A 13,887-nucleotide genomic window follows, 5' to 3' on the forward strand; every position below is an offset into this window, starting at 1 on the left:
CACACAGGCTGGAGGCTAGGTACATAACATTTTAACAAAGAGGTGAACAAATTTGGTGGCACCATATTTTACGGACTATAAGGCACATCGCATTATAAGGTGCACCATCAATGAACGTCTACTTTCTGGTATATTTTCATACATAAGGCTCACTTCAAATGACAATAGCAAGGAACAAGTGTGCCATGTGTCCCTTCTAATTTAGCAGGTCTCGCTGCTGGGTGCACCCAAGTAAACGAAACTGTAATTCTTAAAACAAAAACAAAAAAAAACATTTTCTTTTAAACTCAAATGAGCACTACATAGATTTCATAGATATATAGATTTTACAGTCTGATAAACTCACCTCTGAACGGCGTATGAGCTAGTGCTGCAGTTAGAGGCTAATGCTAACGCTGCTCCAGCCTCGGTGCTGGAGAAACTTCATTGAAACTCCTTTATAATGCTGTACTTCAGCAGAGTGGCTTTACTGCTCCTTACAACCTGACTGTCAGAATTCATGGATAAGGCGCATCGGATTAAAAGGTGCACTGACTTTTGGTAAAAGTAAAGGATTTTAGGTGCACCTTATAGTGTTATGGAAGTCTTATACATGTGTGTCTTTGAAAAGTCAGAAAAGTAAAGTAAGAGTAGACAAATATATATAAAATAAATGCTTTTTCTACAAACATATTCTCAAATTTGGACAGTTTTGATGGTGCCCCTAGAAAATATTGCCAATCCTTGAAATATAGTGGCTAAAATGGTCTTTAAACATTTAGCCTATTAATATGTAGAAAAGTAGGAGAATGAGTTCTCTAAAGTAGCAAAACCAATACTACTATCTCTTAGCAGCTTGACGTCACTACATTATTCTTTAATTTAAATTCATCAAGGGAGATCCATGGATCAGTAACTTAGCTATCTTAAAGTTAGGCAAAGGTGGAAATCTCAAGAATATCAAAAGATTATAGTGCAGAACAAATCACTTACAATGCAGTTTGACTCAAAACACAACTAAAAACACCCAAGAAAGAACATCTATAAACCCTGATCTAAATCATCTACGGAAGAAGCTCAAACATGCAGTCTGGAGAGGACACCCTGCAGACCTGCACAGAAAAGTTCGCCCCTCTTTGAGAGGTAACAGTTGTTGTTTGTAATGATTACCTGTAAAGGTTGTGGAACAAACTATAATTTTCATTTGGTCAGTTTGTTAGTGATGCATCACAACTACTTTTTAAGATTATAAAATTTCAGTGAGAACTGTGGTGTATTCTTTTTATTGCAGGCAGGGTACCAAAAGATTTGTCCACACATGTACATTATTTACAAACCTAACCCATAAATACTATCCCACATTTATTTAATCATAATCAGACTTATTTATGAGAGCTAACAAAGTTAGTTCACTGAAAAGAAACTACTTCAAAAAATAACCTGTATATTCCAACGTCCATTTTAGATTTCTGTTTGACTTCAAACCCACACAACGATTGGATGGCAAGTTAAACAGTCAGCTCAAGCTGTGCTTAAGAAGCCATTGTGTGTTAGCATGATGTGTTTAATGATGTAAGAGGCAATCGATTCAATGGAACTCTATGAACAATGGAAGCAAGGATATCAATGTTTGCTCTGTGGCCAATTGTTATGTCCCATACACTCTGCAATAGCAAGATATATACTTACACTTACATAATGATCCCCTTATTTTCACCATTGATAACAGGTTAAATGAGTGAGCAGGAGTTTGGTATTTTCTCTCTGTGTAAATGTTTATCAAATGTGTGCCTATGATGTATTTTTTCATTTAGCCCTAAAGTTAAACTTACCTACAAAAATACCATACACAAATACAGACACATCCCTTTACTCTGAGAGGTCCATATTCAAATAAAACAACAAAAAAAAAAAAATGAAAATACACCACCCAATGTACATAGGAATAAATATTTCACTAAATTTATATTTTAATTTTAAGTTTAAACTTTCAATTTTACATACTAAAAGCAGAAGGTTTCTTAATTTGTTTTTTTCTCAAACTGGTAAAACTGTTGATTCTGTATAAATCTTTCATCCACAAAGAATGTAAACCAGGTCTGTGAACAACAGCTATACGCAGCTTAATAAAGATTAATGAGGTGAGTGGATAGAAATCCACTGGTGCTCTGCTGTAGCTCGCCAGGTCAGACCTCAGAAGGAATTCTTCTACACAGGGCTACAGCTACATGCTTCCTCCTGTGAGAAATACCCTTTAGCCATTAGTGAGAGATAAAAGTGTCTCCCCTCATTCATCATGACCGAGCCCAATATTGGTTACCCATCCCCCAATTACAGAGACCACAGGCAGTCTTTATACAAGCCTAAAAAGGCTGTAATTTATACAGATCAGATTTTGTTTTTAATGTTTTAAAGTCTCTTTAGATTCTGTGTTCTAAAGATTCTGCCAATATAAATTATTCTTTCATCTGAAGTCAGACCAGATAGCCATTTGATGGATGATGCAGAATAAACTGCCAGCATCCACTGCAGAGCACACCAATGAAAAGAAATCGCAAAATAGTACAGCCACTGTATCCTTTATTTAAAAAGGAAACCTTAATAAGGATATGATTTTAAAGGAAGTATTAAGATTTGTAAGGACTTTTGTAATAATACTGATATGAGAACAAAAGGCCATCAGATACATTTTTCAATTTAGCTGATATTTCAGTCCATTTTACTCTGTGTGTAATGCAATTTAAATATATTCAATAATCGAGTCCAGTTAGATGAAGTTAACTTCTACAAGTTTGTATGTATCTGCATTAGCAAAAAAAGAAAATGGCCTACAATTCCCTTATAGGTTCATTACTTTTAATGAATAATACTAGTCATATTATACTATACCTATAAATGCACATATATACACCACAAATGAACTCACACTGTACTTGTTTTGTACACCATACTGGAAAAAAATCTGTAGGACTTGTAACTAAAACACTATTCCATCTAGGTTAGTTTTACCTGAGGTGGTTCCACTATAGAAAATCATAGATTCTTTATCCCATATGAATTGCTTAGTCAAATCCTTTGCAAATTGAATTACAGAACCTACTCTGGTTCAACTAATCCAGCCTTAATAGTGCTTAAGTATAAGATAGCATGTCCACATAATGAGAAATCCAGACTGTACTATTTCAGTCCAGTCCCAAACATATAAAAAAGTGTAATGAGGTATTTATCAGATGTCTATTTTTGAGAATTATACTCTCTGCAATAGGGGTGGGCGATATGGCTCTAAAATAATATGACGATATTTCAGGGTATTTTTGACATAACAATATACTTGGCGATATAGGAAAACTAAAATAATTCATTCATTTCAGGAATATAGTATAATAGTATAACAGTATAATCATAATGTGGCAAAATAAATAATATAGCATAAAATAATATAATGCAGCAAAAAATATTGCAGAATATTTAGTGCATGCATATAAACTGCAAACTAAAACAATTATACAATAAATACACCTAAAGCTTCACAGTAAATAATAGACTACTTTTAACCCTTTCCAGACTAGGGGAATAATCCCGATTTTTGGATATTTTCTTAATTTTGCCTTTAAAGGCACTTTCATTTAAAATAATACCCACATATTTTATATCAAAATGTTCAGAATAATCTCAACTATCTCAATAATAAGGGAATAAGTGGCCTGGAGGATGTATGAAGAGATTATGTGGCCCTAAACCTCAAAAATGTGAAATCCGATTTAAAAATTATTCCTATATAATGTTAAAAATATATTTTACTCGTGTGGATAAAATGTTTTGGTGCTTGAAATTGATTTACTAAAGTCTTAGCTTCACATCAGTAGTTAACTATATATAAAATAATATATAAATGTAAAATAAAGATATAAAATTATTTTTTTGTAAAAACGTTTATTCAGTAGCATGTTGCCATTCTACTTGACACAACAGCAAACAGCCATAAACTTGGACATAAACATAAAAAAAATCACTGTTCATTAGTAAATGTTTACTTTACTGTATTAAAAAACATTGTCTGTTCATTAGAAAATGCCTACTTTCACATATAAAAGCTAACTAAGTTTCCCTTTCTCCCACTCACCTAAGTGGAATGCAGAAGAGCCCACCTGAAGAGACGGTGGATTTACTCTCTTTTATTTCACTACACTTCACTTTACACCTAAACAGACTACCAGTGTTTTGCATTCACTACACACACAAATAAAAATTAAGAATAAAACTAAATACAACAAAGTCTAATTTGAACATAACAGTATGATATATATGGCACAATCCATCAGTGGTCATAAAATGTTTATTTGTATGCAATTTGTAAGTGAAGCTTACTTTTACTAAAAGAAAGAAAAACTTTATACAATAAATATTTACTAATGGGTAGAAAATGAATTTTCCAATAGCAAAGTAAATATTTACTGTGTACTAATCAATTTTGTCAGATCATGACTATAGAAACCTAACTAGCTTCAGTGTTTACTGTGTGTGTGCATGAGTGAGTGAGTGAGTGAGTGAGAGAGAGAGAGAGAGAGAGAGAGAGAGAGAGAGAGAGAGAGTGTGTGTGTCGGTATGTGTGTGTGTGTGTGTGTGTGAAAGAGAGAGTGTGTGAGTGTGTGTGTTCGCGTGTGTGTATGGGAGAGGGAGAGAGAGATTCCAGCTTCTCTATCAGCCCTGCGTTTCCCCAAAGATCCTTTCTCTACATACGGCAGCAGCATTTAGCTCGCTAGCTCGCGAACTCACATAACAAAACATCCCTAATGAGTGACAGTTTTATAAATACACTAAATACACTCACAGATCTTCAGTTGGATCCTGATCGGTTCTATATTTTTCCTCATTATAAGAATCAAAGCCGCTGATGCACTTCTACCTAAAACCGCTGCTTCTCTAACGCTGCTGTAACTTGAGCCGCGGTGAACTGTTTACACCCCGCCCCCACGTGTCTTTCTATATGACTCAGACTGATGTAATCATGTGTGGGAGGGTTTTTTGTGATTTTCTGAAAGCCTATTGGTCAGTTTTACACAACCAACAGAGATGACAGACACATGAATCCACCAATTATAGATGAGAGGCTGGTGACAGACACATGAATCCACCAGTCGCAGATGAGAGGCTGGTGATAGACACGCGAATCCACCAGTCACACAAGAGAGGCGGACCGTATTGCTCGTCTAAAAGGCATATAAATCCGGACCTGAGTGACGTACAGACTCAGGATTGGATATCATAAAAGGGCGGACTCTGTTGATTCAGGAAATGTTTGAACTGTGTTTCTGTGCCGTATTATTGCAAATCTATTTATAGAAACACCCAGCAACGCTGCGTTTGACGCGCCCGCGCGTCCGTCGTCTGGAAAGGGTTAAGACAGAACAGCCCTATTATCACAATATGGATTTTTAATATCCTGATATTTCTGTGTCACAATATATTGTATACGATATAATATTGCCCACCCCTACTCTGCAACCTGTACGTGTTGTGCATTACTTACCAATAAAGAAGGTTTCAGGGGCTCCATCTTCATTTAGTAGTGAGGCTACATTGGGATCAAACCTCAGCCACAATCCCACCGCCAACACCAGTGAACCTGACAGCTGGGTGAGAGGACAAATGTTAAATATTCATGAATGTCACCATCACACAGACTGTGATATATTTGCTTTCCTGCTGCTGCTGTATACATGGTATATTTTTTACTTACGCATGTTCCACTTGCATGAAAAAAGGTCACATCTTAAAAATCATGAGCTACAGAATCTCAAAAAAAATGGCTTGACCTGAGTCTACACAAGTGTCCTATGTGACTTTGTGAGAAGTGAACATTTTGTTTGCCTGTTAAAGTTCCCAAAGGGATAACCTCAGCTAAGACAGGCCATTGATTGAAACTCTGTAAGATAAAGATCTGTGCTGTGCAGTGCTGTCTTAACACAGCCATCTGTCCTTCTCCGAGGATAGCAATGACAGACAGTTGAGTCAAGTGTGTCTTCAGACCTCTTAGTTCTCCATTACCCTCTTAGAGAGCAATTTACCTCGAGAACACAAAGTAGGAGCTGCCAAAGAAGTCATTAGTTTTCAGTGTTTTCTGCCAAGCTCCACTAATAGAACAGCACAGAAAATGTCATTCCATCCCAGATTTGTTTAGTCTGGCAATAAAAGGAATTAAACATTCTTTTCTCAAAACTCATGTTCTTAACACACTGGAATTTGATAGGCAGAGACGATGTTATATTTGTGTTTTGCTTGCAGAGCTTTAACATATCTCCTAACTCTTTTGTATTAAAATGGAAGCAACGTGGAGAAAGATTTAGGTCACATTGGGCCTAACATGCTTCTGTTTAGTAAACAGCCTGAAACTCAGAATGCACAATTCCAGCAATACTAGAACTCCTCTTTAGTCTCAAATCAAATAAATTAGGGGTGTCACGATCTCGATATTTTATCGAAATCGAATCGAAATGAGGTCACGATCTCGAGTATCGAAGTCAAAAAGAGGATCGACGATCCCTCCCGCGCGCGCTACGCAAATAGCGCAGCGCGCTACGCAAATGGCGCGGCACCAACACAGCGCATCCTATTCATTTAAATAGAGATAGCCACTGCATGAGCGCAGTCGGCGGGAGTGTGATCACTGTTTTTATCTGTCCAACGGGGGAGGGGGGGCGGGGGTTGGGCGCGCAGGTTTTGTATCTGTATCTGACGGAGGGGTGGGTGCGCGCAGGTGAGAGCGTGTGAACTCGCTGAAATGCGTGTGTCAGTGTGACTTGAGAACACTGACTATAGATCACAGTGAGGTGGATTAAAAATCTTAAACTTATAATTGACTACACCTGTTGCTTTCCATTGAATTAAAAAAAACATCTTTCTCTCAGATAAAGTAAACACAAGCGTGTTTCTGACTAAAATAAAAGCTTTTCAGGAGAGATATAAGTTATGTGTAAATATTTATAAGACAATACCCACATCACTTATCTAACCAGCCTGTACTGATTTCTGCCCCCCAATAATGCTTTCAATAACCTCTTGTAACCCCTGGGAGCCAGGGGTTACACTCTAATAGCCTTTAATAGTCTTCAGTAGCCTTTAAAAGACTTACCTGGCGGCCGTGGTGTGTCCACTAAACTCCGTAGTTATAAACATCCTGAGGTTAGCAGCGCGCTAACTGACCTGTTTATAATGTAATCCGAGCAGTGCCTCCGTGTCGGCTGTTCTAACCTGCTGCTGTTAGCTGCTTGGGCTGAAAGATGAACTGTAGTGAGCTGTATTATCCGGTTAGTGGGGTTAAAACCTTTATTTGTTTACAGAAACAGTAAAAACGGACTGGCTGAGCTCTGTAGCCCGTGGCTGGGCTGTACTGAAGTAGTGACTGAGTGAAGAGAGCGGGGCTTGTGCTGCTGCTAGTGGTTGGATGAAGAACTGCAGCTTCATGTAATGAGCAGTTTCACCAGCCATCCACACACAGCTCTGATAAACTGCTTGTTTTAATAGTGCACACTGTTGCTACCAAAAAAAGTCACTAGATGGCATTACCATATATATCTTAATAAATAATAATAATAATATTTATAATATTTATAATAATAATAATAATAAATATATTATTTAAATTTTATGAGGCATAAAATAATAACAAGAAAAAAAAAAACAAGAAAATCGAGAATCGAATCGAATCGTGACCCACAAATCGAAAATGAAATCGAATCGAGGATTTAGAGAATCGTGACACCCCTAAAATAAATACATGCTACACAAAACTGTGAGGGTAAACAGCTCATTTCAAGTTTAAGTTTGTTCTGAGTCCCATGAGATCTAACCCAATCAACCACTCCCCACTGCTGTGAGTAGCGGGCAGGCTGTGCCAGTCTCACAGGCCTGCCGTCATTTCTGCTGGAATCCTCCATGCCCTGGCACTGTTCCCTCAAATCCCCACCGTGCCTAGGGTCTCACCCCTCCCAGTCACTACACCAAGCAGCCGACACAACAGTCCACTTCTTTGCCTGTCCATTCTGAGACAAAAGCATTGCTGTCTATCGTGGTGACACCACTTCACAGACAACCAATGACTACAGCCACTGTGCCCTTCATTACAGTGTTCTCTGCTCTAACTGCTTAAGCAGATCTAATTTGACCACTTAATTAGTGCAATGATAAAACCATCACACCAAAAAAAAATGGGAGGTGCAAAACCAATGTGGGTTTTAGAAAGTTTATTTAATGTGATGTTTTGAAATTAAGTTAAGTTTTAAGGCAAGTTGCCTCTGTTAATTTGTTTAATCATAAAGCACTCAATAAATACAGAAAATTCCAGTGAGTTTCAAAAAAGTAAAATGAGATTCAATTTAAACTAATTTTATCAACTTTTAACTCACTGTAAAGTAACAAATTCACTTAAAGCCTTTTAACAATGTTTTAAAGTTATTTTAGATAGAAGCAAATTAGTGTGACAAAGCCTGGTCTGAAGTGAACCATGACTTTTCCGTCCACTCAGAAACGAAACTGAAGCTGGTTCTCACATGATTGAAAGCACCTTCCTATGTAATATCTTAGACCTAAGACTTGTGTATGTGACATTTTTAGTGATATTTTTTTTCTAGGGTCACACTGCTAGTCTTGATGATCCAGAACTACAAAAAAATGTGGAATCTTAAAAGCTCATTTCGGTTTTGCACACTGATTTCTGATTTGACAAACAAGACACCTTTCAAGCTCAAGGTCTAATTTTATATTCCAAGGGCTGATTACCCTTTTACAACTCTTCTTCTTTCTGAATGAGATAAAGGCATGCAGTAAATCTGACCATAGGATTTACACCATCTTGATCTTGCTAGGGCAATAAAATACAAGATGTGCCAGTTTCAGTGATCTTTTAGGAGTTTGAATGGAAGGTTCATGGTTTGTGATCAGACTTTGCATTGTTTAGATATAAAAAATTAAGCCAAAGAAAAATATTCTTAATTGGTTGTCAACAACTTATTTTCTTGATTAAAAACTACTGATAAAGAAATCCTGAAATTTGAATGAAAATTTTAAGAACCCAATAAACCCAAAGAACACAATAAACTGGTGGAGAAGCTGAACATTCTGTGCCACACCTGAACCAAATAGGAAATGTTGCAACAAACTGACTATTTCGCATCTGGCATTGAATGTCTGCTTTGAAAGTCTACTGAAGTGTGTGTGCCAATTCAGGGTCATGACCAGAATAGTTCCCCTCTACAAAAGTGTTTTCTTTTCCTGTCATGGTCTCCTAAAAGTTGCCGCAATAAAGTAAAGTGCTCACTGGGCTAAAAAGGTGTGGCCTGCACTAACAAACACAAATAAACCAGGGATGTGGGACTGCTTTGAACGTCTACAGAACTGTTATGCCAGTTTAAGGTCACGATCACAACAATTCCCTTCTACAAAATAACCTATTTCTCTGTCATGGTCTCATAAAAGTAGCTGCAGTAAAGTGTTCCCTGGGCTAAAATGTGAGGACTGCTAAAACAGATATAAACTAGGCCTCTTCTTAGATCCACTGTGTCCAAACTGGTTGCACACACCCAGTATAAACACCAGTATGGAGCAAACAACAGTCACAAATGTGGTTTCAGCTTATAAATAAACACCTTGGCTAAACATCACAGGCCTTCACATCATTAACCCAAAATAGCCTTTGTTTTCTTAAAGCACTCTGTCCATAGTTTTAATTTATGAAGTTCCTAAGTGACATATACTGAACATCCTGAGAGAATCTCTATACAAGACTGTGTGTGAATGTGTTTGTTCATCTCACCTTTTTTACAGATCGTAGGAGTGTTGGAAATAAAAATAAACTAGCTCCTTTTAAAAGTGTATTTTCTGCTTCTACAGCTCTGTTCTACACATTTCAACAATTTAAACACTAATGAAATGTTTGATGACCCATATAACTAGTATTAAATTTATCTGATTTAGTTTTGAATTTGGTATCAATATTCAGAAATAGGTCTGGCTCTTATGGGCTAAGGAGCCACTTATGAAAGGATACTTAATGCTACCATTCTGCTTTCTTTTTCTTGTACCTGCTTGAGTATTCCCAGTTGGCACAAAACCAACCTTCAGCATTGAAATGAGGTCAAAATGTAGTTGAAATGTAGTTGAAGTAATTTTTGTTGCTGTTTTAACTTTGAAACTACTTGTAGACAACATGTTAATTTAAAATATTAACAGTAATATTTAATATTAAATTAACATAATGTGCTCAACCTTTTGCCTTTTGAATTAGCATTTTACATTTCACTGCCATCCTATTTTAAAGTATGGTTGGATAGAGGGATGAAAAAGTGATTTTACTTCCATTAGCAGTAATTGCTTTTTAATTTGGCACCAATTTCAGCATACCTGGGTGAATGTTCATGTTTTATTTGTTTTACAGTTGTGTTTTTGACACCAAATGTTCAATCAGATTGGTAGTGGTGGGTAACATTTGTTATACTCTGTAGCTTCACTACAGTGATGCAAGTTTATTGTTAACACTGTTAATCATAGGATTTTCTAGTTTCAGCTTACGTTGCTTTTTTGTTTGTAGCTGTACAGTTCCTACTTCTCAGAGAGATATATTTAGAGAGAGAGAATTAAAAGAAAATTGTTAATTTTTCATCATGGCATACAGTTATTTTTTTTGTTTGGGTTTCCCCTCTTCCTCTGAGCATCCCGAATGTGAGCTATGGTTTATTAGCTTAAGGTTGAAGTACGATGTTGAAACAATGTTTCCATTTCAAAGTTCAACACCAAACCCAACGGTGATTCAACTTTCAAATGTCAGCTAGGGTCAGCTAGATTTTTTTTACGATTATATGTAGAGAAAAAAAAAACATATTTTAGCCTAGTTTTTGAGAGCTCAGTTTTCCTATTTAATATTATATATAATAGATATGCATAGAGCACCACAACCAACACAATTCTAGCTAAATAAATCATATTCAGATAATACTGCCATAAATAAAAACTCGAAAAATAGTCATTTCACTCTTTAAGAAAGGAGAAAGGCTTTCTAAGGCTTCACTAACTAGAGCAGCACTGTAGCATCAGTGAGCCTCGCGGAGTGCAAGTGCACCAGTTGCAGCCAAACAGAAAACAAACAAGCCAACTGAATTTCTAACGAATCCCATACAAACACAGGTTTCAGAGCAAAAAATAAATTAATTCGCTAATAATGTGATTAAACACAGCTCCAGGCGAGCTGAAGACCTACCCAGAATATGAAGTTGAAGAAGAAGAGCAGATATTTCACACATTTCATGCCGCCTTGCACTTTGCTCATTTTGCTAGTCGCCGTTACCTCCAGCGTGTCTTCCGTTTCGACAGTAATGTGTTTATTTATAAACCGCAGGGTAAATCTCCAGCTCCGGCTAAATGAACAGGTCGCTATAAGACAGGTTAGCTGTTTGTGTGTGAGTGTTTAAAACACAGTGTAAGCACAGCGCGAGGTCTTCCCCAGAGAAACACTCGAGTTTAACGCGCCCCGGCAGCAGCACCACCCACCCGCCTGTCGCAGGGCGGAGCTACACCCACAGCACACATCCCCATAATATTTACACAATAAAAAACACTAAACTAACGGTACTTCCACAGTTATTCCCCTAAATCTACTCTGTTTACAGGCTTAATATTTTTAAATTTCAGCAGTACGAGAAGGCATCACAATTAACCATTGTTTTAACGCTGCCTTTGATTGGACTGTGAGGTCACATGATGCAGAAATAGCCCACTGGTCTCCTGTCCTGTTGTGTCCTCATATTGTTGTAGCCGACGCCATTATATTTATATATGCCCATCTTTGGCACATATAGCTCCGGAAAAAAATAAGAGACCTCTTAAAAATTATGTTTTTTTTTATTTTATTTTACCATATAATCAAGAAGAAGATGGATGATCACAAGCCATCAAACCCAGCTGAACTGCTTGATTGATTTATGTATTTTTTTTGCACCAGAAGGGGTCTAAAGTTATCCAAAAGCAGTGTGTAAGACTGGTGGAGGAGAACATGCCAAGATGCATGAAAACTGCAATATAAAAACAGGGTTATTCCAGGAATTATTCATTTCTGAACTCTCAAAACTGTATGAATATGAACTTTCTTGCTTTGCATTATTTGAGGCCTTAAAGCTCTGCATCTTTTTTTGTTTTTTCATCTATTTCTCAATTTATGCAAATAAAAGCTCTAAACGACAATTACCATTTTTATTTGGAATTTAGAAGAAATTTTACCCATAGTTTAAAGAATAAAACAACAATGTTCATTTTACTCAAACATATGCCTATAAATACCAAAATCAGAGAAACTGATTCAAAAACTGAAGTGGTCTCTTAATTTTTTCCAGAGCTGTATTTTCATTTTTAGAAATCATACAGACGCTCTAAGGTGACATTATGTAAACAAAAATAGCACTAATAAGAATGTGTGGCCACTATTTATTCATGTGTGGGAACAATATCCTAAAGCGTACCATGACTTACTAAGGCGTGGGAATGAGATAACTAAGTCATGGGGATGACTTATCCCTTCCAGACCCTGCATCCATTACAACAGATATCATGTATTTTCTTTATTTTTTTTATTGCACATAATGCTGCCCATACACTTACACGACTTAGAAAAGACTCTGAAAAGACGTTTAACAGACTAAAGTCTGACACCTTCTCAAAACTAAAAATGAGGAGAATTAAAATTGTGAACTTTGAACGTGAACTGTTCACTTTGAGCATGTATGAACTGAACTTGAACTAGTTCAGAAAAGCTGTGACCTGGCACAACACTGGGATGGAGTGTGGTTTGGACGGATGGATGGGGATGAAGGATGGTTTGGACGAATGAATAGAGATGAAGTATGGTTTCGATTGATTGATGGGGATGGAGTATGGTTTGGATGGATGGACGGGGATGGAGTATGGTTTGGATGGATGGATGGATGGATGGATGGATGGATGGATGGGGATGGAGGATGGTTTGGATGGATTGATGGGGATGGAGTCTGGTTTGGGTTGATGGATGAATGGATAAGGGTGGATGAATGGATGGAGGAAGGTATTGGATGAATGGAGGAATGTAGTGGATGGATGGTTTATCTTAAAATACACAAAAATATAAAGCTCAGTAAAACAATACTGCTACAAACCAAGTGATCAAAGAATAGAAAAAAAATAATCAAAATGGACAAATTAACATAAACAGATAAAGTAATAGATAAAAGAAGAAAAAACACTTACACAAACACAAATCCAAAAGGGTACAAATCCTCAGACCATGCCAAACAGAAAAAATAAAAATGGCCTACAGTGACCTTTAAAACTCTAAGCCCCACCTTATCCTGCTGCAAAGGATTATGGTCTTTGTATTTTTTTTTTAACCTTCTCCCAGGAAATTTCCAACAGCTTTGTTTGTACATGGGATTTTGTACCAAAATATCACACTCCAGTGCAAATTAGACCTTCCAGTAGTAGTTTCAGTTGCCAAAAATCCATTAATTCCTACCTAAAACCCAAATGTGCAATTTCTTAAAGATTAAAGCCACTAGAAATAACAACAAGCTCTGATACATTTGATTTACTGCGTTTAACAGTTAAACAAACATCACTGAAAAGCCTGTTGGTGCTCTGTGATGGGCCAATGGATGCTTTAATGCTTTTGAATATTTCCTTTTGCCCTTTCCTCCCAGCACTTTCTCCAATTTATCATTAAAGTCTATTCCAGTTCTCGCCCACTAGCCAACACTTCCTTATTACACAATTCTACCAGTTCTGAGAGGCCAAAAAGAGAGCAAGGCCAATTATTGCCCCTTCAACTTCCACCCACAAATGACTATGGTACTGCCAAGGATCAAATCCAAGGCTCAGACCAGGGGTCACCTG

The 13,887-nt window shown here is 37.0% G+C and overlaps 1 protein-coding gene across 2 annotated transcripts in view; it reads right to left on the reverse strand.

Annotated features, from left to right (window-relative positions):
• The window catches only part of tspan2a (tetraspanin 2a), a 23,279-nt gene extending 10,015 nt beyond the window's left edge, over positions 1–13,264 (reverse strand). Inside the window, exons 1-2 of one of the 2 annotated variants that reach the window (XM_049479151.1) lie at positions 13,246–13,264; positions 5,510–5,612 (exon numbers count right to left, since the gene is read on the reverse strand). Coding sequence is in view for 1 of the 2 variants with exons in the window: in XM_007253344.3 (XP_007253406.2) it covers positions 5,510–5,612; positions 11,231–11,299 (172 nt within the window). In the remaining variant the exon portion in view is untranslated. Of the gene's footprint in view, positions 1–5,509; positions 5,613–11,230; positions 11,554–13,245 lie in introns of those variants that run through there. The other variant, XM_007253344.3, reaches the window with a different exon arrangement.
• Between the last annotated feature and the right edge of the window lie 623 nt (positions 13,265–13,887).

Source organism: Astyanax mexicanus, chromosome 5 (assembly GCF_023375975.1).
Source record: "Astyanax mexicanus isolate ESR-SI-001 chromosome 5, AstMex3_surface, whole genome shotgun sequence".
Classification (NCBI taxonomy): domain Eukaryota; kingdom Metazoa; phylum Chordata; class Actinopteri; order Characiformes; family Acestrorhamphidae; genus Astyanax; species Astyanax mexicanus.